Source organism: Mugil cephalus, chromosome 20, assembly GCF_022458985.1.
Source record: "Mugil cephalus isolate CIBA_MC_2020 chromosome 20, CIBA_Mcephalus_1.1, whole genome shotgun sequence".
Lineage (NCBI taxonomy): Eukaryota > Metazoa > Chordata > Actinopteri > Mugiliformes > Mugilidae > Mugil > Mugil cephalus.
Genome location: NC_061789.1, coordinates 3,006,109 through 3,034,095, shown reverse-complemented (window position 1 = coordinate 3,034,095; position 27,987 = coordinate 3,006,109). Strand labels below are relative to the sequence as shown.

General features: G+C 41.5%; 1 protein-coding gene across 2 annotated transcripts in view; it reads left to right on the top strand.

Annotated features, from left to right (window-relative positions):
• The window catches only part of LOC124998053 (Na(+)/H(+) exchange regulatory cofactor NHE-RF2), a 34,025-nt gene extending 7,841 nt beyond the window's left edge, over positions 1-26,184 (top strand). The window contains exons 3-7 of one of the 2 annotated variants that reach the window (XM_047572182.1): positions 14,608-14,847; positions 20,978-21,131; positions 22,003-22,121; positions 23,032-23,236; positions 23,329-26,184. In XM_047572182.1, the coding sequence (XP_047428138.1) occupies positions 14,608-14,847; positions 20,978-21,131; positions 22,003-22,121; positions 23,032-23,193 (675 nt within the window). In that variant the 3' untranslated portion in view covers positions 23,194-23,236; positions 23,329-26,184. Of the gene's footprint in view, positions 1-14,607; positions 14,848-20,977; positions 21,132-22,002; positions 22,122-23,031 lie in introns of both variants that reach the window. The other variant, XM_047572181.1, reaches the window with a different exon arrangement.
• Positions 26,185-27,987: the final 1,803 nt, after the last annotated feature.

The window sequence follows — 27,987 nt, the reverse complement described above, 5'->3', positions numbered from 1 at the left end:
CTAGTTAGAGCTACCATAAACTGGCAGGGTAGTTAGAGCTATATTTAGCTTTCGAGGCTCGGATGCTAGGAATAGCTACTAGTCGTTGTACAGGAGGAGTTATTTTCAATAATGTAATGGAATGGAATGTTTTGGTTGGAAGGAATGTAACACAAACAATGATCGACGAGCCACATGTGAATAGGGAGAACGGAAGAGACGCTTCAAGGACAGGAACGCTATGAGTCATATCATCTTACCTGCGCACACACCTGAGGTGTCAGCGCTACATCGTTGTGCTTGAGTTCCGCCGCTTCGCACTCACACATAGTGTACATAGTCAGGTGTGTCGCATGGTTGTGTCATTAACACTGCAGCCTCAGATAAAGTGTTGGGTGTCACTTTCTCGCCGCTGCCTTTTTTTAACTTGCAGATACATGAGCACACACACGTTGACCTACAAATTGTGAGCAGTTATCTTCAACATGCTAAATTACTTAACCAAATCAACAAAAAAAAAAGTTTAAAGGTCTCATTGCATAACCAAGCTTTGTGCAGTTTGAATGATTTTTAAATAAATGTCTATCGAGTAGCTTATCACTTCCGGCTAGCTTGATGAATAACACTTAAATAAAAAGTTCTAGTTCTGTCAAAGAGGAGTGCAATAATGTTTATCGTCACATCACGCTTTTAAACCAAACCAACATCAAAGTACGGTAAAAGGCTAGTTGGTCCTTTCAGGGGAAACCACAAGAGCTGGAACTAGCAAGGTGGAGCTACTGTTAGCTGGAAGGCTAGGAAGCTTTGGAAGAGCTATTATTTGATCAGGTGTTTCTAGATGATCATGTTGAGTTAATATATGTGTGAATTCTGACCAAGAAAATGACGTATTATAATGAGTGAACTACAGACGTGTGAGAGTTTCTGGTGCTCTCTGTTCCACCTCCTCCACCTCCTCCGCCTCCAGGCCTGAATCTCACTTCTGTGTTAGCGGTGAAGCCTCCATCGAACGCAGGCGCAAGGTTTTGTTAAAAGTCCCGCTGCACTCCCTGGCTGCTTTTAACAACAGGAAGTCGTTGCTATGGTGACGGCCGGCTGGGGGAACGGATTCGACCACTCGGTGTGCCGTAAATTAATATGCATACCTACATCAGCCACAACATTATGACCACCGACAGGAGAAGTGAATTGAAATTTAAACCCATCTCGTGACAACTCAGCGTTCTGCTGGGAAACTTCTGGACCTGGAATTAATTTGTGTGGATGTTACTTAGACATGTAGACCAGACCAGACACCCCCACCCCATAGGAACCCCCCCCCTCCAACTAACAACATCCTGTTATGTAATACCACAGGACACCCTCAGAAGATCCATGTCCATTATCTGATGAGTTACAACTGTTTTGGAGACCTACACAATATTAGGAAGGTGGTCATAATGTTGTGGCTGGTCGGTGCATGGCCAAATTGAACACACATAAAGGGAGGCAAATTTGTAGTTGTAAAAGTCCATATGATTGACTCCACATCTCGCTCGCAGGGCGACCCGAGAGCAGCTCTTTGTGTTTTAATAAAAGTCGCTACATCATGTTAAGGATTTTCGGAGGCCTTCTGGAGATCACCTCCTTCCTGTGGAGAACACACATCTGTTAAAGCAGCTGCACGGAGGAGGAGGTGGGGGGGTGTGTTTGAGTCTAAACCGTTCTTGCGAGAATCGAAACGCAGCTTTGTTTGACACGAGTCGGCGCGTTGTATGTTTTACTCCATGTCTGCGCTGACGGCACAGGTTCATGTGCAGACGTGTCACAGGTGGCGAAACCTAACAAACTCCAAATTTCTGTCTAAACAACAGCTAACGACAGACTAAATAAGGCCGACGTGGGTTTCACAAAATCTCGCCGGGTACATGCAGATTGTGGCGGCTGTTGGAGTGATCTGCGTGAGAAAATCGCAGATGGAGTTGTCGGGGTTTAAAGGTCAGGGCTTGAGGTCGGAGGAGTCCAGATTAAATAGTAACAGCCAGAGAAGATGTTTGCGGGTGGAAAATGCATCTACCTTGTGTGCTTGTTGAATTCAAAGCTAGTTTCTACATTATCTAGTGAGCATTATTTAATTAAATTGACATGTATAGTGTTATTAAAGATCAGAATTGCAAAAATGCAATAATTTTTCTCACTTTTGTCTCAATCTTTAAATAAAAATCTTCCCTTATTTCCTGCTTCTGGATCTTTTGCTGTTTCTTTTCATCCCTGCCCTCTAGAAACTATCATCTCTGACCATTAGCTCATTACAAAAGTGAGAAAATGAGATCGCCTTTGACTCTGCGGGAGTTCCCTCTCCTTCCTCGTCCTGTTTCTCATTTTTTTTTTGATAATAGAAAAAAGAAAAAGATGTCCGTCACCCGCTGATGCTACAGATTAGGAGTCGTTTGGAGGCAGCAGCACTGCAGCTCATGCGATAACTTACATGATGCTGGATTTATCTCTGCAGCTCGTTGCTTTAAGACAAGGCTAACATGAATACGTCTTGCACTTGCATTGCAATTCAAGAAAAAACATGCAAATTACAGTAACGTCTCCATCAGTTTCATGAAAACAGCAAATACAAAAAAAAAAAAAAAAAAATGACAACAGTAATATTTCCAGGTGACCTCAAAATGTCTTGGAATAAATGCTTAAATATGATTAATGGCGTCGATCTGTAAATGAACTGCGTGTGTCATCAGATTATGTAACTTGACAAACTAATAATGAGGAAAAGGCTGATAAGGAACCATGTGATCAGGATGTTAAAACAAAAACCAACAACTTGCGACAACCTCCAGGAGTTTGAAACAAGTGTGCTTCTTGTATTTGCTGGTGTTGACACATTGATGAAGACATTTTCTTACCCCCTGGTCTTTTTTCTGTTTTCGTTTGTTTTCTTAAGTTGCAGTTGTGCCTAACTCGCTTGACCACTGTACCTTCCCTAGAAAACATCAACCCTCTTCTAGTTAAACCATGACAGACATGGAATTAAATTAGAATTAAGATGCATTTTGTGAGAGTGAGTGTGCACACGTCTTTACTCACATCTGGAGCTGGTGTACGAGACCCTCCACCCCCTGCTTTGAATACCAATGTGGTTACATCGAGAGTCCTGATTCAGTTTTGTGTGTGTGTGTGTGTGCGAGAGAGAAAGAAAAATCAAATTCCTGCAGGAAAAGCATGTAGGATGGCAAAGGATCACAAGCGGGGGACGAAGGGGTGTGTATTGGGGGAGTAAAGAAGGTGGGTGATGTCGCTAGAGATTTGAACAACCGGGTGTATTGTGTTAAAAGTGTGTGGGTTGGTATGTGACAGGGAACACAGCTGTGCGTTTCTGTGTATTATCTCCCTGTGCAGAGCTGATAATGTATTCAAATCCTGGTCTCGCTAAACCAGAGGATGTTGACCTGCCTGTTTCACTGCTCGTGTCCAAAGCTCATTATTTTTTTGTTAGTGTTTTGTCTAAAGTTACATTTATCTAAACTAGCAAAACGTAATTAAATACGAAGATAAGATCATTATTAATTATTAGAAACTCAATAACATTGTGGCGTACCTCAAGGCTCTCTCCTAGGCTCTTTTTATGTTCTGTATCTACATGCCCCTACACGAATGAATGATAGTGTTATGATTGTTTGATGCTAGCAGCTTCAGGCTATACTAGCCCATTACTAGCAAAAAGACTTACCTGGACTGGCTGTAATGTAGAGGCTAGATTTAGACAAAGACAATGTGTTTGTGGAATGAAAAAGATGATGAAACTCTTGTTTATACAAAATATACTGTACAGTACAGTGCTAAATAGGTAGATGTTAATCTTTTTGCATTCCAGCTGCGTTTTAGAACAGCTTTAAAATTTTGTTAAATATTTAAGTCTAGAGTGGTTGGTCCGTCTTATATGAGCTTTTGAATTTTGGTGTACCTCAAGGCTCCTGTTTCTGTCCTCTTCAATTTTGCACCTACATGCTTCCACCTTCCTCTGATTTAACATTCATGTTTGTGCTGCTGACATGCAGCTTAATGTTTCCGTAATTCAGGGACAACCTCATCTCGGCTCAATGCTAGCAAATTTAGGCTATGCTAGCCTACTAGTATAAATCTAAATCTTTAGATGCTCGTGATATTGTTAGCCTCTGGGCTCTCTCTTAAGTCAATTTTGCAATGACATGCTTTCAGCCAAAAAGGTATTTCTAACATGTGTTGTCATAGCACGTAGCAATCAGGTTCTGCATATTTCTCATAGCCGAAATAGCTCAGTTGGGAGAGCGTATATTAATTGCCGTACCTGTAGAATACAAAAATGCAGGAAAATAATTTCCCCATCATCTGCTTGATGTTAGCAACTTCAGGCATTTCTGGTTTAAGTATCACGTGATAAAAGTACAATTACAAATATATTTTAATCTTTTTAGAAGGTTTTATGGTGGCGTATCTCAAGGCTGTCGTCGAGGTCCTCTTTAAGTTTGCATCTACATGCTTTCTTTTCATTTATTGCAGTTGCGTTCACATACAATCCTCAGATAGATAGATAGATAGATAGATAGATAGATAGATAGATAGATAGATAGATAGATAGACAAACTTTATTTATATAGCAAAATATGCGGTTTACGAAGCTGTAACATATCTTTACAAGACTCTCCTGTCTGAGTAACTGTACCAATTAATGTGTTTGACCCAAATGCTCAGCATTATTTATAGATTGTACTACTTTTGTAAAAACCCTTTATGGGTCAGAATGTGTAAAACAGGCCCAACATGTTTGTGTGTCTAAAACCCCCGGCTGAAATCATTACTGCTGTATGATAAGGGCCTGTTCTAGAGATGTCTGCTCTGTTTTTCTGTCTCCATTTTTTAAATATCAGTGGTTGAGCGAGGGAATATCAGTGTCAGCTGTTGCCAGGCCTTGAAGATCGATCAGTGCTGCCCACACAGAAGCTTTGCCAGCAAACATGAGGCAGAGATAGAGACAGTAACTGAGAGATTACTCAAATATGAGGCAGTAAAAGATTCCCACTACACAGCATCGCTGCTCATCGACTACTTTGTGTTTTGTAGTAACTCCACTCCAGGCCTGGCTGTCACTACTATATACTATTCCTTCATTTCTACTCCTGAACACTTGCATGCTCAGCACTCACAGCTGCAAACATTCCCACACACTTAAAAAAAAAAACCCCACACAGTTTGTTTCTGATGTCCCGCTGGCCCCCGTTCTGTTTGGCTCAGCTCACATAATCTTGGGTCAGTTTAATTGCCGCCGTCCTGTTCTCTGTCTGTGGGAGTCGATGTAATAGGAGAGAGCTTTTTTTTCCCATCCCTCATCATCAACTGGGAATCCTAAAGATGCTCAAGTGGTACTTGACAATTCAGAAGAGGAGGTTTCTGTGTGTTTTAAAATAAAAAAACTCACATCATTGAGGCCTCTCCAACATTTTTTTCTCATGTTCTCATGTTTAAATATATGTATATATGTAAATATGCACCAATGCCATTGAAGGAAAGAAATTAAAGGCAGGTGGAAGCATGCAGATGCAGAATTGAAGAGGACCTAGGTGGTAGCCTTGGGGTACGCCGCAGATCAGAGGAAAATACTGAAAGATTAACATCTGCAAAACCTGAAAGCTGATTGTATTTAAAGCGGACGATGACAGAAAAGAAATGCACAAAACCAAAAAGACACATGAAATATGAGAAAATATAGGGAAAATATTGGTTTGAGTAAAGTAAATCAGTACCGACACCAAGCCCTATATCCAAGCACCCGACTAATGATTATTCACATTTCTGTAAATTGTTTAAGAAAAAAATGAAAATAATAGAAAAAAAAATGTCCTTAAATTTTGGAGGTATGGATAAAATACAACTCTTTATGCGTCACCTGATGCCTTTTTGTGTTTTATAGATGAAATCCTTTTTTTTTTTTTGCACAGTAGCTGCTCTTGAACCTGGTCAGGAGATAAAGATATTAGTAAATCTTTCCAGTTTGAGATGCTGGAGTTTTTCTGGTTTATTTTAGTTAAAAAAGGAGTGAAACACAACAGGCTGTAGTGTTGATGGAAGAAAAGATCTTTTGCCAAGTGGTACCAAGTTGAACTAATCTGAACTTTGGGATGACCACTAATGGGCGTAACTGATTCAGTTGATTGAAATACTGCAACACCATCCACCATTTTAGTTCCTACCACCAAATTCACCATGCAGACAGTAGATTTAGAGCGTTTGGCGCTGGCGTTGACAGTATTTTCTCTTCAAATGGAGTTCAAACTAGCTCCATCCATACACCACAAATAATATTTTGCAAACATTTAAGGTGGAAAACACACAAGAGTGTTACCAGAGTCTGCTACAAACTTTTTGACCTGTACTCACACAGAAATAAAACGAGACACGAACCCGGCGCCGCCTCCGAGGCCACGAGGACTATCTGCTGCACTCTGATAACAAGGGCGCGGTTGAATGCACGCACAAACATTACATCAACGGTCACACACGACCGACACACACGGTGGTGGAAAGACAACACGATGAGAGGGGAAAAAAAAACATTCATTACAAGAGTCAAATATCTTTTTTTAGATCGGAGATGGAGATGAAATGTGATGGCACGGAGGCTGAAAGGAGAAATTTACAAAGAGTGAAGTGTAGAGAAAGAGCGAGACAGATGCATAATGGAGGTTTAAACCACCTGTTGGGGTTTTCTGTCTCTGTATGGTTTCACTAATGTCACATAAAGGCCGTGAAAATGAAACAGAAGGAAATGATAAGATGTTAAAATGCTGAGACGCTGAGAGCAAACTGATACTGAGGGGCTGAGGAGAGTCTACGCTGGCGACTTTGATACAATTAAATCTAAAAAGAAGCTTCTTGCAGAAAGAAATGTTGGCGTCAAAGAAGAAATCCTTGTATTAAATGTAATCAGGTGATCCAGTTAAACCTACGACATTGGGATTGAATGCATTACTCCTTTGATTTGAAGGACCGGGAGACTGTTGCATTCAGAAATCTTCTGTTTTTTAATTTGATGCCATAGCTACAGCCTGAGCACAGACCATAACACCGTAGCCTGACGTGCACCTTCCCAGAAATGTGACTACACATCATGGTGTGTTGTATTTCCAGATGTTTGTTTGTCTCCACAATTTTCGAATAGATTGTTTGTTTTAAAGATGGAACGCATTAAAAATGTCAACTGAGGAGGTTCGGAGATAGAAACACTTGTAGTACTATTTTTGTTAAAGTTTCAGTCACTGTTGAAAGTGAAGCAGGAAGTAGAAACAAAATGAACCTGACTGACTTGTTACAGAGCGTCAGGCTGACAGACGAGGTATAGGTTTAAATGGCTCGCACTGGAGTCGGCCAGGTATGTAGGTTACAGCGTCAGTATGAAAACAACAAAAAAACAAAACAAATCCAATCAAGTAAAACTGTTCCCTTTTACACTCATTTTTACGCTGGATCACCTGATTACATTATTTCTTTTCCCTCCTTGTATACACTTTTTCTTTCAATTCACTTATTTTTATAATTCTGTAAATAATGTGTATATAGTGGATCTATCTATCTATCTATCTATCTATCTATCTATCTATCTATCTATCTATCTATCTATCTATCTATCTATCTATCTATCTATCTATCTAGCTATGAGTTAGAAGAGTCTTTGTCCTTCATTGTCTTCAATATAAAAAGATCCATATCTCATGTAATCTGCGTCCTACCTGCGTTTCGCCTAAATGCTAATGTAAACAAACTTTGTGGTTCTTCTTCTGTGCTTTCCAAAAGGTTTAACCCCCAGTAGGAGTTTGAGTTTGTGTTTCAGGCCCAGATGCTCCAAATAAAATCTAAACCTTTCATTTTTAGAACTGAAGACCTCACGAAAACGTCACTAATTGATGGAAGGACATTTGAAGCAAGACAGGACCATTGACTATATAGTATATAGTACTGTACATACTGTGGACAAACCCATCGTGAATGAAGCCCGAAGAAGCCCACACAGATATAACTGCATTACCTATTAGCTCAGGCTACCGCCAGTCACTTAAAGCGGGAACGTCCTTAATTATGAAGAATTTTAACCTTAATAAAAAACTAAACGAACCCCTCGTACAGTTGTCATGAATAGTGAAGTAATCAATTGAGACCAAAATCGTTTAATAAAGCTGTGAAGTTGGGTTTTTTAACATGGGGGTCTATGGGGGTTTGCTACATGTTGGAGCCTCTAGTGGCCACTTGATGAACTGCAGTTTTCTTTGCACTTCTGCATGGGCTTCATCTCTCAGACCTGGAGGTTGACGCTTGGACGGGACATGATGGGAACAGACGGAGGCATGAGACGGGTTAAAAGGACGAGCAGATGGATGGATGAGACTTCAATAACTTGAATGACGAATTAAATGTGATAAAAGAGAAGACAGAGAGGGATGGGTAGTTCTGATCTCTGGTGACTCTCTTGCAGCAGGTCCAGCCTCAGCAGAGCAAACACATCTCTGCAGGGCCGTCCGACTCGAGCTGCACAAACCAAACAGCAGCGAGCCGTCGTATCTCAAGAGCTGTTACGCAACACGACAAAAAAAAAAAACACCAGTGGGAAAAACCACAGAGGTCTCATGTTCTCTGTCCCTCTCCAGCTCTGCTTTTCTTCCGGCCCTCCTCCCTCCCATACATCCTGTGCATCTTTCTCTCGCCCGCCATGTTTCTCTCCATCCAGCCGAGTCCTCGTCATTTTCATTTTTTACAGCCTCCAAGCCCCCTCTCTGCCTTTCCCGTCCTCCTCGCCCACAGTGAACTGGTCCGGTCTGTTGTTTTTCTCGGTGATTGAGCAACACTTGAAGCAGCTGCGGGAACGGCCCACAGTCCCAAACAGCAATTTGCTTAATTTGATAAACTTTAAATGGTCCTCATGTGTCGCAGCAAACGGTAAAAAAAAAGAAAAAAAGAATTGAGTCAGCATGAAGTCTGTAGATAGATGTAGACGGCGATAATAGTGAATGCGTGTCCCTTTTAATCTTTAAGTTACCCGACGTGTTCAGGGTTCCACCCTCGGAGCCGGTTCCACTAGTTCCACTGAAGATCAACTGTGATGTCAGCTGTTTGTTTGTTTGTTTGTTTGAACCGTGCAACATCAGTAGCCGTTCCCATTTAATGAAGGTATCACACATGGACACATGGAGTTATTATTAGAAACCCAATCAAAAGTAGATTCCTGAAGTCTAGAGTCGATTGGATTCATTCCAGTAAATCTCTAAAGTCTGTCTCAGAGTTAATGTGGAGACGGGAGCTCGTCTAATACTCTCTAACCTTCGTCTACGGGAATCAACAAAACATCACCATTGCATAATTTCCAAATTTACTGCCTTGTACACAGCCTACGTGTTCAGTCGAATGGTTTTGGTTTCTCTTCTTTGATTTTTGGACGCCAGCCCGCTGCCGTCCAAACAGAACTGGATACACAGATATTCAGACGCTACAGGAACGTGATTTCGGTTTCTGGCTGATCTGAAACACACAGATCGGTCGTCCAGTAACTGAAAGGTTGGCGTCCTACTCTGTCCGTTGTGTCCTCGGGTCAGACACTTGACCCACCTTGTCCCCAGGTGTATGTATGAATGTGAGTGAGGGATGTTGGTGGTGGATTGGTAGGTAGACACGTTTCCTGTAACTCAAGTAGTTCACCACAACCAGGGTGCGACTGTGTGAGCGAATGAATAATACATACAATTAAGCGCTTTGAATATCTAAAAATGGAAAAGTGCCAACTGTGCATTATTATTATTATTATTATTAGTGTTATAATAATTCAGTGTTCTGCCGGGAGACTTTTGAGTTTTACTTGCACCACATCCACATTGAAACTAGATTTTATGACCACGTCTGCCTTGGAAATCACCTTCGACAGCATCATCATTACACATGTATGTGCGCGGGAACACTGCGAGGTGAACAATGGGCCGTATGGACGTCAGCAAGTTGAATGTTAGCGTTGTTGTTTTGTGCATTGCAGCTTTAAAGGATTTCCTGAGCACGACGTGGGGCTAATTCACGTATACGCTACAGTTAAAGGTCGTGTAGCTACGCATTTGATTTGTTTGATTGGGAAAAAAAATGGAAAATCTGAGTGAGCGGCTCTCGCAGCCCTGGAGCTTCTACAGTGATACAGTCTGACAGTCTCCACGGTGACAAAATCTAAAAATTAGGTCATAATGTTATGGCTGATCAGTGTACGTAGCTATAAAAGATGAAGCTGGGTTGAAGCTGGATAACGACCCAATCCAATTTGAATACTCGGTGTTGAAGTGGTAAAATCAGCGGCTGCTGTTTGGCCACGTCTGTGCTTCTACTAATGAACCAAAGAATGAAATAAAAGTTCAGTCTAAGTCCGGTTCTATTTATAAAGAGGGAATTAAATGCTCAGTAAAGAAAACCGAAGCCAGTCGTGAAAAGCTGGAAAACACTTCCAATGATCAGCAATTACAAGAATTACTAGAATACCCTCTAATCTCACATTTTACTGCAACGTAAATCTGTATTTTTCGTGTGTTTCAAACAGTTTTTGGTCATTTCTACATAGCAAACCCAGCTGGAAAACAGGCCGTCGGCTCCACTACGCTCTCTTTTTTTTTTTTTTTCCAAGCTGAGAAATAACAATAACAAACTGGGATTCAGTTTCTAGGTCATGGAAGAACTCTGGTCGGGTTGTGGAAAAGTCATAAAACATATTCAGGCAGCACCATATAACTGGAAAAAATAAAACCTGACTGAGTTAAACTTTAACTCTTCAAGTCTCCAAAAGTCTACATGCACTTTTTTTTTTAAATTTTAACCTTAAAAACGTGCATTTTTCCCAGAATACTTGGATTTTACATTATCTTTCAGTTATTTAGTATTTACTGCACGTTATAGGAGGTTAATAAATTAAAGAAATAACACTCCTTTGTACATGAATAACAGATTTTTCATGTTAAATGTGACATTTTAAAAGAAAAGTCTTTGTCTTTTAGCTGCAGGGTGGATTTCCCCCTCATATTTCCCTGCGTCGCTCCAAACGTGGACATTAAATGTGGATGCTGAGTTTATAAAAATGGACGCGGTGGATGTTTTTGAAGCCTCTTCTCAAATCAAGGGCCCGTAGCAGCAGCAGCACATCCTGACTGAGCCCGTGATCCTTGGCTGTGAAAGGGTTAACGGCGGTCATGATCCGTGCACCGCAGTAGGCCGACGCTCAATTATTCAGCAGGCTGCGATCCGGTTTCATCGGCCGCCAGCGCTCCTCGCTGCTGCTTGCATGTGCAGCGAAGAGAGGGAAACACAGGACGCACGCGCCGGACGCGTTTTAACGTCTCATGAAGATGCATTTGTTCATTAAATGTTCGTGCAGCGATTGAGCCGTGCACAAAAATACAAATATCTCAGCGTAAAGACGGGAAATAGCTCAGCTGGTCTTTCCGCCACAAACCTTTTTTCTTTCTACGTGAAGGAATCATGCAGACAACACGAGTTCAGGGTCCTTTCATGTTGTTAACATTCATTACATTCAAGACATTTGTTGAGAATTCCTTAATGAATCAGGCATAACATTATGACCACCTTCCCAGCTGTGATATTCTGAGGGTGTCTGGCTACAGGATGTGGATCTTTTGGTCCCGATATCGACTCTTTTACAACAGCTTTGGCCCACGGCCGATACCTGCTGCTGATTGTTCCGAGCCGATATCTGGAGCTGATACTGCAACTTCATTCATTTACACGATAGAAATGACGCAATGACAACAAACGTTACACGTCTCAATTTAACCAAAAACATTTACTGAACTCAGAGAATATTTAAGGCTCTTACGCACACACACAAAAAAAAAACAAATATCGGCCCGATATATCGACCAGCTGATGTATCGGATCAGATACTTGCTATGGGGTGGGGGGGTCTGGTCTGGTCTGGTCTGGTCTGGTCTAGGTGGGGGCTACATGTCTAAGTAACATCCATGAGAATAAATGTCAGGTCCACAGCAGAGAGGATGAGTTCAAAGGAATCTGAGATACTAAAGAGGATCAAGAGTGTTTTTGTCCACATGCACGTAGCCTCTAGGTTCAAGCTAAATGTAAAATATAAAATATTTTAATAATTTCTGACCAGTCACAGCTACTGGCTTCTTCTGTGCTGCGGAAATTTCAGTAACTGTGCAATTTCACCCAGTAACTACGACGTAGCTTCACATAGATCTGATCTGATCTGATCTGAGAGGATAAACCAACCTCTAGGTTACAAGTCTAAAATTTTCACACAAATTTTTCGTGCAGACAAAAGGAACCTGAACACGAGGCCGGTGGGTTCATCCCCCCCCCACACATGTACTCACAGAGACGGACTGAAAACAAAAGCCGATTGTGGCAGGAAACCGGTGGAATTCATGCTTCATGCGGCCGTTCGCTTTTTGACATCCCTTTTTTTTTTTTTTTTTTTTTTGGACGACGTGGGGGTCGGGGGCGCTGCTGTGGGAAATAAAACCCCACGATAACGTTCTCTGGTCGGAACATGTTCCACAACATGTCAGCGGCTCCTGCAGCGAAACCTCCGCCCGCGCGGGACGGTTCTGTTTTTGGAAGAAGCGTCCGACGGACGAAACCTGACGACACAGTTGGAAAACATTCTATGTCATTTTTTTTTTAAATGTCTCTCGCCCTCAGTCCAAACAAACACGGTGGCGGCCCCCCTGTGTTTTTTTTGTTTTTTTATTTTGGGGGGGGGGGGGTTGTTTGGTAACTCCTGCCTCTAACCAGATTTGTTTCTACATTTTGATTTGAATCCGTTTTGACGTGAACGACAAGTCGAACCTACACAGTTGAGGCTGCGCTGATCAAACCCACATGCTCGCTGTGTTACGTTGGGTGGGGGGGGTTTAAGAGATGGCACAGGCCTCTGGGGAGGGGGGGGGGTGATTAGAGGGACGCAGACATCCATCGAGAGGCGGTCGGAGGTTAGATTGGCAGACACTTGCGTCTCCTCCACGTAATAACTCCCAGCTGCTCTCTCTGTTTACGTTAGTCCACTGCTGTTAGTCCTGCCCCACCCCCCCCCCCCCACCCATCCCACATCCCCCCCCCGTCCCCGTCCCCGTCCTCTCTTACTGGAAGCCATTCTCCTCCGTTTATCCGTTTATCTGCTTCTGTATTTCTTTTCTGCATATTCCCCGACTCGTCAGCCCTCTCGCTGCATCTCATTTCACTCCCACACACTCCTCTCTCCTTCTCTGCCATTTTCTTTCATCTCCCAGGATGATGATGATGATGATGATGATGATGATGATGATGATGATGATGATGATGATATTTCTCTCACCGGATGCTTCCACTTCAGCCAGGAGCCAAAAAAAAGAAAAAAAAGAAATCATGTCGTCTTGTTTCAGGCCCAGACCTCTGCTCTCCGTAAAGAAATGAAATCTCACGCTGTCGTCTGTTGGTGTCTTTGCAGGGATGTTTGTCTAGAGTTGTGCGGCTGCAGATGTGCATTTCTTGCAGAGCGTAGCTTTATCTTAACATATGCACAGTTAGCTCGGCGCTAATATCAGCTCTACTTCCACAGTTGCATCCGCAGCATTTCTTCTTCCTGCACGCGTGGGCGGTAAATCAGCGCGATCTCAGTGGTAGAGCTCCAGGCACAATTATATATATATATATATGTATGTATAATATATATATCTATACAGGCTCTATAAATGTCCTTGATTGGCTGCAGCTGGACAATATCACTAAAAAGTAAAAGTGTAATAAGATCAAACATCAGGGGGCATGAAGACAAAACGACGCCGCGGAGAAATGAGGCGAAATACGATGAATACGAGCGATGAAGGAGCCGCGGAGTCAAGCTACAGACACATGATAAAAGGTTTTCTCTGCAGGGTTTAAATCCTCCAGAGTCCAGAGTAGAACCGGATGTTTTCTGACTACTTTTGGTTTTATCTTCATATTTCATCTTTAAAACTGTTCGTTGCCTTGTTTGGTTTCATTGTTTTCAGCCTAAACTCACCTGTGGCACCTTGTGATTATTTTTTCATTTTGACAAAACTGCATCAACACATTAGACCTAAAACCATCAAATCCGAGTTGGAAAAAAGTTTGATTCTTCACTGTGAAAACCACAAACATGTTTAACGAACCATTTTTAACTTAGGATGTAAATCTAAAGTGAAAATTTCAAAAGCTTATGAACAAATTTAGCAAATAACAAAGTTATTTATAACTATTTACATTAATATGCTTGAAATGCATCAGGTGTATTTGTGCAACTATTTACAACCATTTTATTGAATGTGTTCTGTTTTTTGAGTTCAGAAAAGTGCTACAAATAAAATGTATTATTATTTATTATTATTATTATTTACAAAACTCTGATGTGTAACAATCAGTAATATTAACTAAACGTCTCTTCTGTCTCTTTAGCTGCAGTTACTCCACCAAGTTTTAGTGTCTGTGTCTTTCATGTGTTTAGTTTTCCTTCATGTTTTTTTCGGACTAAATGTATTTTTGCACCGTCTTGCTGCTGTGACATCTCTTTAACACAGATCAGTAAAGTCTTATCGTACCTGTTCTCTTCTCTTCTAGGAGGTCCAGGCTGAAGATGTCCCAGACGACGCGTCCCAGTCCCAGTCCCAGTCCCAGTCCCGGCCTCGCGCCGACCCGTCCGACCTCGTCCCCCGCCTGTGCCACCTGGTCCGGTCCGAGACGGGCTACGGCTTCAACCTGCACAGCGACCGGTCGCGCCCCGGCCAGTACATCCGCTCCCTGGACTCGGGCTCGCCGGCCGACCACGCCGGGCTCCGGCCACAGGACAGACTCGTGGAGGTAGGAGGGCGGGGACGGAGTCTCTGGGCCTGTAGAAAGACAGTGAGAACCAGTGGTTCAGGCTACATTTGGTTAGAGCTGCGCACGAACACACTTTGTCCTCAGTGCTTACGTGTGCACTTATTTGGTTTTTTGTCCACTAGTTTTTTGTGTGTCCACTTTCTCCACCGACAAACGCCTCCGTCTTCTCTAGAAACCATAGATAAATATATATAATATAATATATATATATAAATGTCAGACATATATTTATGAAACAATATAGACGCTGGTTAAATTAAAAATACAGACGTGTAACAGCGCTGAAAAGCTTCTACATAATATAAAAAAATATATAACAATAATAATAATACAGTTCATAATAATAATGCAATAGAATTTATGATAGAATATTCAAAATAAAACAAGATACAGGAATGTGTATGTGTGAAATAACACAATATACTAATAATTTCCCCTGCCCAAGATGGCGGCCGCGTTGACGCCTGCGACAAGCCTGAATCTACGTGTATAAATCTACGTCGCTGGTTATGAGATGTTTGCACAGGAACCAATATGTCTCCTCGTATCTATTTCTACTCAAAGTTTCCCATTGGTGCCGCAACTGAATCCAGCAAGAGAAAAGATAAATTGTGAGATTTAAAATACAGCCACTGGGAGAGTTTACGCAGCCTGATCAGACACAGATGTGAACCCATCTTGATGTATTATCACGGCTGTAATTAAAAGGCCAGAGGTCACGATTAGTGCGTCTCCAAGGACGACGGGACCTCTGTATTTACTGTGTGTCCGACTGGGGAGAGCAAAGCGGCCGGTCTCAGGGGAGACGACTGTCGCCTATAAATCAGTCTGATCCGAGGGGAGTCTCAATGTATGTCTCCTCTACTCTGTGTAATAAACACACAACAGTACAGAAGAAGAAGAAGAAGAAGAAGAAGAAGAAAGCACCGGAAACGAGACGAATGGGACCAGAGTCACATAAAGGTTACAGATAATTTGTTTATATCTCCATCGGGATGAGGAGCGACAAAGACTTTCCCCTGGTTAAAAAACACACGCTGCAGTAACAACGTTGTCGTCATTATGTGTTTTTCATCTGACCAGTGTGACAGTGTTTACCCTCAGATGGAGCCACCAGAGATCAAATGTTTGGTTTAGAGCAAGAAGCAGGAAAAAAAAAAAAAAAAACTGTAGTTCACGAATGACCATGGAGTTTTTTTTTTGTTTTTTTGATGCAAAAAAAGTTGCAATTTTGAGACGTGTGCCCTCTAGTGGTAAATATGTGAAGATTTACATTCATGACAAATATGTTTTCTACGTGAAACCACGGACATGGACTGTATAAGCATAGAACACCATCAAAAGTAAATCCAAAGCTAGTAGAGCTCCGCCTGGTGGCTTGAGGCAGCAGTGCAGGTCACAAGCTCCACCCCCTCCATGTCAGTGGGTGGGACTTGGATACAAACTAAAACACTAAAATGTTTACACATTGTTCAAGTGTCCATTCTTCTGATTAGTTTTAGTTTAGAAACAGGGTGTGACGTCGGGATGATTACCGGTTGCCATGCCAACCGCATGAAGCAAGAGCTGGAAAAGTAAATAGGAATAAGTTCAGTGTATAATCCAACATTTCCTTGTAACTGGTGGAGGTAGAGCAGATTATAGTGTTAATTAGACAAACTCTGGGACCGTACTGATCAAACTCGTATCTCCGGGAAAGTAGCGTCAGTTTGGCCAATGCAGGGAAGTGGGGTCGCGTTGTGCATATTTATATACAGTCTATGCCCGAAATGCATGGTTAAATATCTAATATATCTCCAGCCTAAGCTTTAGTTGGAATTCTGCAGCAGATCCAATTAAAGTAGTTTTATTTGAATGTGCACAGTCACAGTTTTAAAAGAAAAAAAAAGAAATCTGGTTAAAAATAAATCAGATATTGTCTGTCTGTGTTTGGTTTTGTAATTGTCTATTGTGTGATTGTTGTTTTAAAGTTTTGGGACTTTAAAACAACAATGAATCGACAGAATAAGTGATAGTTGCAGCCACTTCTTCCTTATAAACCTGAAGTAGTAGTTCCTTTTTAGTGTCTATTCATTTATTCATACAGTTTAGATTATATTAGACTTTTAATAAGATTTGTTTCATCTGACTTGAAGGATTCTGGTTTCGTTCCAGGCGATGTTTAATAATTTTATCTCTAAATCTGAGCCCTGTTAGGTCGGTTGGCTGCCGTTTGTGCTCACTGATAATTAACTGACCATGCATCAGGACAGCGCTTGTGTTATCTGTCAGCAGCTTGTTAGAGAGGTGAACAACCATGACAGATCTCTCTCTCCGTCTGTCTCCCGGCGTCTTTTTCTCTCACCACGCCCCATTACACCGCAGGTGTATCAGCGCCGAGCGTTGTAAAGGCTGCGCGATGATGAGAGCTCAGCTTTCTGCCGCCATTTGGCAGAAGCCCTGACACCAGTGAACGCCTCATCGGCCTCCGCTGTGGCAGCGTTCGGCCTCTCCATGCAGTCGTGTGCCCGTACGGTGAAAACACTTGGGGTTAATTTCAGGTTTCGTCGCGGCTCCACAGTGATTTGACACCTGCCTGATGATCAGTCCACTCTCTCCCACACACACACCACGAAACAGTTTTTCCTACTGTGCCGCCTAGAACTGAGCTACACTTATTGTATTTTTAGGCCCGTTAGCCACACTAGCGGAGGTAGCGTTGGTGTAACTGGTAGTCCAACGCCTCCAGACTGAAATATCTGAAGAATTATCATCTCTGGTGATTTGTTTAGACGTTCTTAACGTCTCTCAGGGTGAACTGTTATGCTCAACTAGCTTTTCCATGAGTAAACACTAACAAATAGTACTGTAGTACAAAGGAGCATATATTAGCATGCTAATATGCTAAACTAAGAGTGTTATACGACGATAGATTATCAGCTTCAGATAGTCTGACAGGAACAGATTATTGCATTATGATGAATGCAAGTTACATAAGCAGGAGCAACTTAGCTTAGCTTAGCATAGCTTAGCTTAGCTTAGCTTAAAATGTCTAAGCAATTGTTGTCTGGGATGATTTATGTAGATGCTCTTATTTCTCTTAGGGTGAATTGCAATCAGCTTATTCTCAATCATCTAATGAGTATAGGTTAGCACGCTAGCATGCTAACATGCTAAGCTAAGACGCAATTGTGGCTAGATATTGGAGGAAAATATTTATATTCACATTATCAGCTCCAGGTAGACTGAAGGGAACTGACAAAAGTAATGGTAGATCACTTTATTATTAGCTTAGCTTATTGTTTGTGTCATTTTTGGCGGATTTTTTTCCCTTTTTCACAATCTTTGTGCTAAGCTAAGCTAAGCTAACTTGCTGCTAACTGTGGTCTCTTATACTGTGTCGTATAGTTTTAATTGTTATTTTATAACATGTCTCGAGGTCTTTCACTTTGCCTTTGCATTTTCTGCATTAAGTTGTGTTGTCACTAGCTTGCTAAACAGTTTCTAGATGCTAACAGTTTCCTGGCAGCGGTGTCCTCACAAAGCGGATGTTGCCACTTGAACAGTAGACATTTTGTGTACATCACTTAAGCGTGTCCTAAGCACAAGATCTCAAATTACCTTTGGAGGCAGCATAAATATTATAATATCTTAGCACCAGCATGCTAACATCCAGCCCCACAGACCTGCTAGCATGCCTGTAGACTCTTGGAACTTAACAAATGTTTTGCAGTTCCTTTAAAACTTGGAGAAAGGAACCTGGCGTAGGCAGTGTTGTCGTGTTCAGGCAGCGATCAACAAGGTTTTGATTTAGATGGAGATTAAAATCATCTTGCAAGAGGAGCCAGCGTGCACCATAGCTCATCTCAGAACATTTCTATTGATACATACAGAGCAAAACCAGCGTCTGAATTTATCCGACAACAACAACAACAACTAACTAGACCCCACAGCGGCTGATTCACGGGTCGTTGACTTTTGTCTCTGGAGACAGAAGAGTTAAAACTCGCCTCATGCGTCACACGCACAGATGTGCAGATGCATTCGAAAATTGCTTGTTTTGTTGGGACGCACGGACCACATCAAAACCTGTGATAGTGAAGTTCAGGTGGCACTAAAACACAGACGCTCATTGTCGAGAGGTTCCCTGAGGACTCACCACCACCACCTCCACCCCCATGAGAAATAAGCTTGTGCTTGGTTCCTACAGCTTGTATTAATTAGCCCAGTGGGCAGATAACGGAGTGTATTGTCTTGTGTGGGATGGACTGTTAATGAAGTCAGTGAAACATGACACAACACCTGTTGTTTGGGCAAATACAAAGATGTTTGTTCCCTCTGCGTCAAAACTGCCTGAAGATTTGTCTTATGTGGATTAAAATAGAAATGCATGGGAGATTTTTGATTAAAAAAAAAGGAAAGAGGAGCGTCTCCATCTGTCAGTATCACTTTCTTAATCTCATTTAAATGCTCCTTCCACTTTCTCTTAATTGTCTCTTTCTTTTCTAAAGAACCTATAAACTGTCCTTTTTTCTTCTCCTCACTCACAAATAAAACCTTAAATTCTCCAATTTCATACCTGCTCTGTCCGGTTTTATCATAAGCAGTGAATTTTAAACAAATTCCCCCTCAGGACGAACGCCTGACACCTGAAACCTGCCCCGTAGCCCGGGAGCCCGGGGAGAGCCATCCATAATTGATTGTGTACCAACACAAAGTTGGCGTGGAGCTGCCTGCCGCGGAGCCGAGGTCTAGACAAAGCTGTGGAAACGCAGCATCGAGATAAGACCGGGCAGAAACGCGACGTTGTGTTTTAGCAGCTGGGTGTAAAAAAAAAAAAAAAAAGGCAGGCGATCTCATACTGGAGATGACAGCGTCGTGGACACATGTCTACGTCTCACACGTCAACACGTTCAGGGTGAATCAACAACTCAGTGTCAAACCTCAAGGAAAAAAAATATCATAACAAGAGTTTGAGGAATATTTGGTTGGTTGGTGAAAACACCACGAAAACACGTTGAGTGTTGTGGAAATAGTTTGTGGTTGTGTGGCTCCCCCTGGTGGTTGCATGCGGCAGCGCAGTAGTAGTAATATCTCAGGTTTATTGGATGCTGTATTTAAATAAAAGCAAATATATGTTTTAAATGGAAATGTATTTCCTTGTTAAATGGAAAAAAGTTGTAGTTTGTTTCATATCTACCTCCCGCTACTATAAAAATCCTTATTGACACTGAGGTGACAACTTTTTCCTAGCATCATACAGCAGATTTTATTCATCAAAATGAGCCAATATTACATGACAGTGAGGAGCACCTCTGGGATTACAGGTTAATTTCGAGGCGTCCAAGTTTAATTAAATCAGGGTTTCGCCTCAGTCTGATCTTCACAACACATGTTTGTGGGAGTGCATGATGGAAAAAGGACTAATGGAGCTTTGTGAGGAGCTCAGAGAAAGAGCTGTTGTTTCTTTTCAGGCTGGAAAATGTTCCAGAAACCATCTCTAAAGAGTCTGGAAGCCACAATGTTAATGTTGATGAATCCACTCAACAACCATGGACAAAGACACCGCTCTCTGTACAAAAAGAACATTTCTAAACATCATGTGGACAAACCAGAAGACAATTTGGACACTGTTTAGTGGGCAGATGAGAGCAAATTGGAATAGTTTGGTTTGAACGAAAAGCATGAACCGTCAGAACCTCGCTTAAGGAAAATGTCAGGACATGAGCTGAATGTGAAGAGAAACTGGGTCATGGAGGAAGACAACGAGCCCAAGAACACAAGTGGTTCTAAAGAAGAACCAGATGATGTTTAAGTCCTGAGCTTCATCCAATAGAAATGTTGTAGCATCAGTTCATGAGAGGAAACCACCAGCATCCAAGTGGTTCTGAGGAATGGGATCAAATTTTCTTGCATAATATAACAATATAATATGTAATTGTGTTTAATCTGTGTCTTTTTGTCAGGAAATGTTGATGTTTTGAATAATTTTCATGCAGAAACACAGAAACATTTTACTTTTAAGGTGCACCGTATCTAACAATGAACTCTTCTCCAGTATTTTAGGTATTTTATTACCGAGCTCCATCTTTGCACCGCTGACTCTGTCCTTTTTTACGTTTGTCTGCAGGTGAACGGCGTGAACATCGAGGGAATGCGACACGCCGACGTCGTGGCCTTCATCAAGAAAGGCGGCGACGAGACCTGGCTCCTGGTGGTGGATCCGGACACAGACGAACACTTCAAGAGGAGAGGAGTGACTCCCACGGTCAGCCACGTCAAAGGTGAGAAAACACTCGAAGGCATCTGGACTTGGAGAGTTTGTTGAAGAGGTTTCATCCAACTTACAGAACACTTGGTGGTGGGTTGGTGGGTCGTTGGATGTCAGATGCTTCCAGACTAAAATATCTGAAGAATTATCACATTATCACTAGCTTTTCCCCCAGTAAACACTAACAAATCGTACTGTAGCACAAAGGAGAATATGTTAGCATGCTAACATGCTAAATTTAGTGTGTGACTGAGGCTAGATAATCATCTTCAGATAGTCTGACAGGAACAGATCATTGCATTATGATAAATAAAACCTCTTGTGTCTGCAAGTTAAATAAACAGTTTTGCTTAGCTTAGCTTAGCATAGCTTAAAATATGTAAACAAAATGTCTGGGATGATTTATGTAGATGCTGTTATCTCTCTCAGGGTGAATTGCAATCGCTTTATGCCCTTTTATCTAGTGAGTATAAGTTAGCGCTCTAGCATGCTAACATGCTAAGCTAAGACCAGATTGTGGCTAGATGTTGGAGGAAAATGTTTATATTTACATAACTAGCTCCAGATAGACTGACAGGAACGTACAAAGTTAATGGTAGATCACTTTCTTCTAAGCTTAGCTTAGTTTAACTCTAAATATTGTGTCTTATTTCAAGTTTTTAAAATGTCATGTAACTTACAGACTGGTGGGTAGTTGGATGTTGTCTACCTGAAACTCCCATAACTAGAGTCTTGAGGGTAAAACCAAAGCAACCGTGTCTTAATTTTTAACATTAATTAACCTAAAAAAGTGTGGATCTGTAAATTAAACCTTTATGAATTAGTTTATGCTCATTGTACCTCAGAAAATCTCCCTGTAACAAACACTTGGTTTGCTTTTTCAGACTACGACGGTCCGTCCATATCCAACGGCTCCCCCAGCCCTCACATCAACGGCAGCTCCACTACACAGTCCATCAGGTCCACGCGCTCCGACCTCAGTAGCCAAGGCAACAGCACACAGGTGGGTGTGACTTTTAGATACACAATTATTATTTTATTATTATAATTAATCATCCTAACCAAAAAAAAAAAGCAAAGCTGGGAAGCAACTAGACTAAGCTTTGTTTTGTTTTTTTTGGATACTCCATGATCTGAATTTAATACGACCTGTCTACCTACTTAACCCTAACCCTAACCGATCAACCACAACATTATGACCAGTGACCTCAGAGGAGAGTAAATAACATCAACCATCTTGTGACAAGATCTTCTGTTGGGAAACTTTTGGACATTGGCATTCATTGGTGTAGATGTTCCTTAAACATCTAGCTTTGCGCCCCCCCACCCCATAGCAATGACGCCCCTTGGTGGTAGCAGGATGTAACCTGACATAGATACACAAAAACACTTTAGGAACAACTCAAAAAAAAAACATGAAGAACAGCACAAGGTGTTGACCTGGCCTCCAAATTCACTAGATCCTGAACTGATTAAGTATCTTTGGGATGATCCACAGAGGCCCCCTCCCCTCAAAGAGCCCCCCACTTAACAACATTGTGTTACCAAACACCCTTTAGAAGGTCCGCGTCCATTCTCTGACCAAGTGTCAAATACCATAAAGAGGATAAATGATAGACTTCTAAAACATTTTTTTTAAATGAACTTCTGGCGGTGATCTACCAGTCGAGTCTTTGGTGAGTTCTTGTCTGAAACACAATAGATGACGACACAGTGATGACTCCCAGGTTCAGGTACCACCAACCAACAATATAAGATACTGGGGCTCTGGTGTCTTGTTGTTTTGAGAAGCGGTTGAGATGCTCTCACAATCCATTGATTGTTTGGTTCGGGATTTTTTCGAGAACATGAGGCGTCATAAAGGAAGGTAAACATTGTGATGTCTTTGCCTTTCCTTTTTCTTTACTCACTAGCTGGCGGACGACGATGGCGGCCGACTGGACCCGTTCGCCGAGATGGGCCTGAGTCTGAGCGCGACGGCGGCCGAGGAAAAGATGAAGGTTCACCGCAAAGAGAAGAGGAAGGCGCCGCAGATGGACTGGATGAAGAAGCACGAGCTCTTCAGTAACTTCTGAGACATTCGCCCTGCACGGACACTGCAGACACCAAAGGACAAAGGTCTCTGCAGCCGCTCTGAGTGGAGTTTATCACGGGGACAGCGTCTCTTAACGTCGTATTCACATATTTTTTCTATTATATATTTTTTCTAGTGAAAGAACCAAGACGACCCATACGACAGAAGATAATTCACTCCAGGAATTTAAATGTGATGAAAGGATTTTACTTTTTAAGCCACTTCTGACTTTCTTCCACCAAAAAAAAAAAAAAAAACTGTCGGGAATATTGCAGTATTCACTAACCCCCCCCCCTTGCCTTTCCTCTACTTCAATAATCCCGTCCTCTCTACTCCCAGACTTGTTTCGAAGGCTATTTTTGTATTTAAAAACATGTAAGCAGCTCTAAATAAACAGCATCCCATCGTCGTGGACTGCATCCGAAAGTTTTATAGACACTGTGACGGTAATGATTGTGGGAAAATCGGCAGAAGATCACTGTGAAAGAGTTGAGACCATCTAGGCCCATGCATAACCCTGTTTAATGTTAACAAAGGAAATGAAGGTTGTGTATTTGTGTAACACTGAGTTAATTAAACATGTAGGGAAAAGCTGAAATGATTAAAAAAAAAAAAAAAAAAAAGCTTTTGCTTTGTTCAGAAGAAATTTAATAACCACTCAGATATAATAAGAGTAAAAAAGGTATCATTCACTTTGAAGTTATCACTAAAGGAAACAGTGGACATGAGAACAGAGGACGTTTCTCAGGGACGAAGGCTTCATGTGGACACTAGAGGGCGAGCTTACAACACAAACAGAGACCATGTCCATCAGGAGAGACAAGCTGTAATGTGATGGACTTTGAAGACAAGTTGGTAAAAGTGAAGGCAGAAAATATGCTGTTGTGATTTCATAACCTGGAAAACGTAACTTCTGGCCAATTATTCACTATTATAAGTCAGTATTAATGAATTAATTAATTATTATTAGAACGCGTCCCCTTTTAAGAAGATTGTGAAGAGTGCAGCTTTTATAAATCATGTTTTTGAAAAGGATTAAGTGAGTGCGAAGGGAAATTAGGAAGCCATTGTTGTGTGCTACATGCTAAATATAACACTACAGCTAGCAGCAGGTTAGCCTAGCTTAGCACAAAGATTGGAAACATGAGCTGACTTTTAATTACTATGCTACATGCCATTTGTTTTTGTTTCCTTATTTAAGAGTTTTAACAACTTGACAAAGCAACACTAGCAGTTTCCATGTGTTTTCAGTGTTTGTGCTAAGCTAAGCTATGCTAAGCAATGTAAGGCTATTTCTATTAGCATCCTATTTGTGAGATTGTGGTTATGACAAGGAAGTCACAAAATGATAGCAAATGCTATCAGTTTCCACGTGTTCTCGGTGTTTCTGCTAAGCTGTTTCCCATTAGCGTCACAGTTAACTGGTATTTATTGGTATTAAGATTTTCAGACAGATTGGACAAGACAAAAAAAAAAAGCCAAGACATTTGCTCATCACAGTTTCTACGAACTGACCTTAATGCAGCTTTAAATTTGAAACTTAGCAGCAAGTTAGCTTAGCTAGGCACTGAACAGCTGGGATGTGCTGAAGGACATGTTGAATTTAAAGAGATTCTGAGTCAGGACAAAAAAGCCAGACACATATTAAACTATTGAGCTGAACACAGCTGTGAATTTGAAGCGCTGCCTACCTGCTAGTTAGCTTAGCTTAGCAAGAGTCTGGAACTAAAACTGATTCCATGCATCAAGCTTCATATTTACTTGTTGGAAGTTAACTATATAATATAAAAAAAATCTAATTTTCGGGACTTTTGAAACACAATCAGCGTTTGGTAGAAACATTTGAACAACTTTCTAATTAACATGCTATACATGCTACACCTTATGTCGTTTAGAAAATGGTTCGATTAGTTAAAGAAATTTTGAGGCTGAGTGGACAAGTTTCAAAATCTAAGACATTCACAAACAACTGGACTGAACACAGCTGTACTAGCAGCAAGTTAGCTTAGCTTAGCAAACTGAAAGGGAAACAGTTAACCAAGCTTTCTGTGTAACGCGCTGAAGGACATGTTGAATTTAAAGGGATTTGGAGACAGCAGAGACATTCACTAGTTACATGTTTGTGCAGCAGTAAATTTGAAGCTTTAGCTAGCCGCAAGTTAGCTTAGCTTAGCAAGAGACTGGAACAAAAGGGGAAACAATTAACTCTGCTTTCTATTTTATGTGTTAAAGACACATTTTTAACAATTTTCCAGACAGACTGACACAAGAGCCGAGACATCTGAAGGAATAAATAAAAGAACACGTTGCACAAACCAAACTTTTCAGTTGACATTTGTGACATTTGAGACATAAAGGCTAATACATCAGTCATCTGAGGTATTTTTAACAACTGGATGGAGTCATGCTAGCAGCCCCCCCACCTCCCCACCAACACCCCCACGTTTCCAGTCTTTGTGCTATGCTAAGCTAAGCTAAGCTGCTCCCAGTTGCTTCACGGGTTTATTTTCCCACAATGCCGAATTATTCCTTAAGCCACCTAAAGCTAAATGTTCTACAGGATCCTGCATGTGTCTGACGCAGGCCGGTTCTGGGATCAGCTACAACACGAGCAGCGTGTTTGGCTGCCGGTGCGGCGGCGGAGGCTTCGGGTGGAGGGAGTGTCGGAGGAGCCCACAGTGAATTTCAGAGATGCTCTGGAGGATCTAGGGGAAGAGACTGTGGGAGCCATGGAGCTTACGGAGGATTATAACTCAAACAGGGACAGCTGTCACACTCATGCTCGCACATGTTTGTGTGTGCAGAGAAGGTGGAAGTGCAGCAATACAAGCCACGTTGACATAATGCAATTACTGGAGAGATGGATTTTTTTTTGTACTCATTTGCACCCTCAGTCTTTCCATTCATTGATCTTCATGTTCTGACACTCATGTACATACAGCAAAAGCATATCTATGGCAAGTTGCATTTTTCAATAAAGTGTGACATGGCGTTTTTTTTTTTTTTGTTGTTGTTTTTTTTCAGAACATATTATTTTTCTCTTATTTGTCTTTTGTTTTCCCTTGCACCGTTTTGTCCCTCTCTTTCGGAGGATTATGTCGGCGTAACAGTTTTCAGTTTCAGCCTGTTCCCAGGATTCTCCGCCAGCCAGCTGCCGAAAGCGAGCAGCTTTCGGGGACACACAGGAGGTTAAACACAGGTCAATGTGTGTCTCCATTGCCTGCACTGAGGTGTCCAACAGGTGGCGCTAGTCTAGCCTTGTCCAGAAGTAGACAGATGTTTATTGATGCTTCACAACCTAGCAAAAAAAAGACCTATTTTTTAAACTGGTGCTTAAACTATGGAGGAGCAAAAGTGTCACAAAACATAAAAATATATAATAATTATAAAAAATATGTATTTGCAATATTATGCAACAAAAACAGTATGATATTTATATTTGTTAAACTTTAAATTACTTAAAATTGTATTGCGCCCTCCACACCATACTACAAGAAATAATCAAATTTTAATTTCGTTTAACTTTTTATTCTGTTTTTTTAGTGGAGGACCGAAACTGTCATAATAACATAATGATTAATAACTTCATAAATACATATATGCTAATTAATGTATTAAAAAGAATATGAGAAATAAGTTTAGGATTTCATTAATTTATAAAAATGTGCCAAAAATAACCTGAAAAATAAATATAAGCAGTAACTTTTTAATAAAATTGATATTATGGAGGACTCAGACATAATACGATCCTCAATAAATTCATGTTTATGCCAGAAAAATTTATTAAAAACTTAAATTCATGAATGAAATTTGCGCAAAATAATATAAAAAAATAACTTTACATTACAGCAAATACATTCTCTGTTGTAGTTTTCTGTGTTTCTTTAACTCTTGCGTTAAATTTTCTATTCGTTTACTGAATTAAATATATATATATATAAAAAAAAAGTGGATACATTTCTGAGTGTGAGAAACAACCGACAATAAAACCGAAATGCTCTCAGTCCACTAGGGAGCACCCCACCTGCATTTAGCATCCAGGAAGTAGGCCAAACCCCCGAGCAGCGTGAGCCTCTGGGTACATCCAGCGCCCCGCCTGATCTTTGTGTGAAAGCGCAGCGGCGCACGTGGGCGCATTATCGAGCTCCTCGAAGGTTACGCCGAGGCTCAAAGGCTGCCGGGCAATTTGCAGAGCTGGAGAACAGAAGCAGAGAATAGAGCCACAGGTGGGCACTTTTTCTGCTCCCCCTACTGATGATAGATGATTGCTCCTCCTGTCTGGGCTTTAATTTAAGTTCAGACTGTTGTTTCTGGACTTTTATTCATTTTTTTATTTATTTTTTTTTTATTTTTTTTTGTGTGCACCTCACCGCCCAGTCATAACAGAGCCACGGCTGCCCAGGATGCCTGCAAGGAGAGAGGAAAGAAACCAGAGTCTGACAGGGAGGGGGAGACAGAGAGAGAGAGAGAGAGAGAGAGACGGAGGAGGGGAGGAGGGGAGGAGGCGAGTGTCCCCATGGCGACTGTGTTTTTGTTAGCGCTCGTGAGTCAGACGAGTGGTGAGTCACAGTCAGGAGGAAACACACACAGTCACATTCATGCTCTCCCACTCACTCAAAGAGACACCAAATAAGGACAGCTACAAGCTCGGAGAGGGCTGAGCAAAAAGAAACTTCACATTTAAAAAAAAAAAGAGAGAGAGAGAGTGCATGCATAGAAAAACAGAGGGTGGGCAAACGAGTGCGGGCACATCCCCTCTGCCCCCAGGAGCACCTTCAACCTGGGTGGGGGGGTG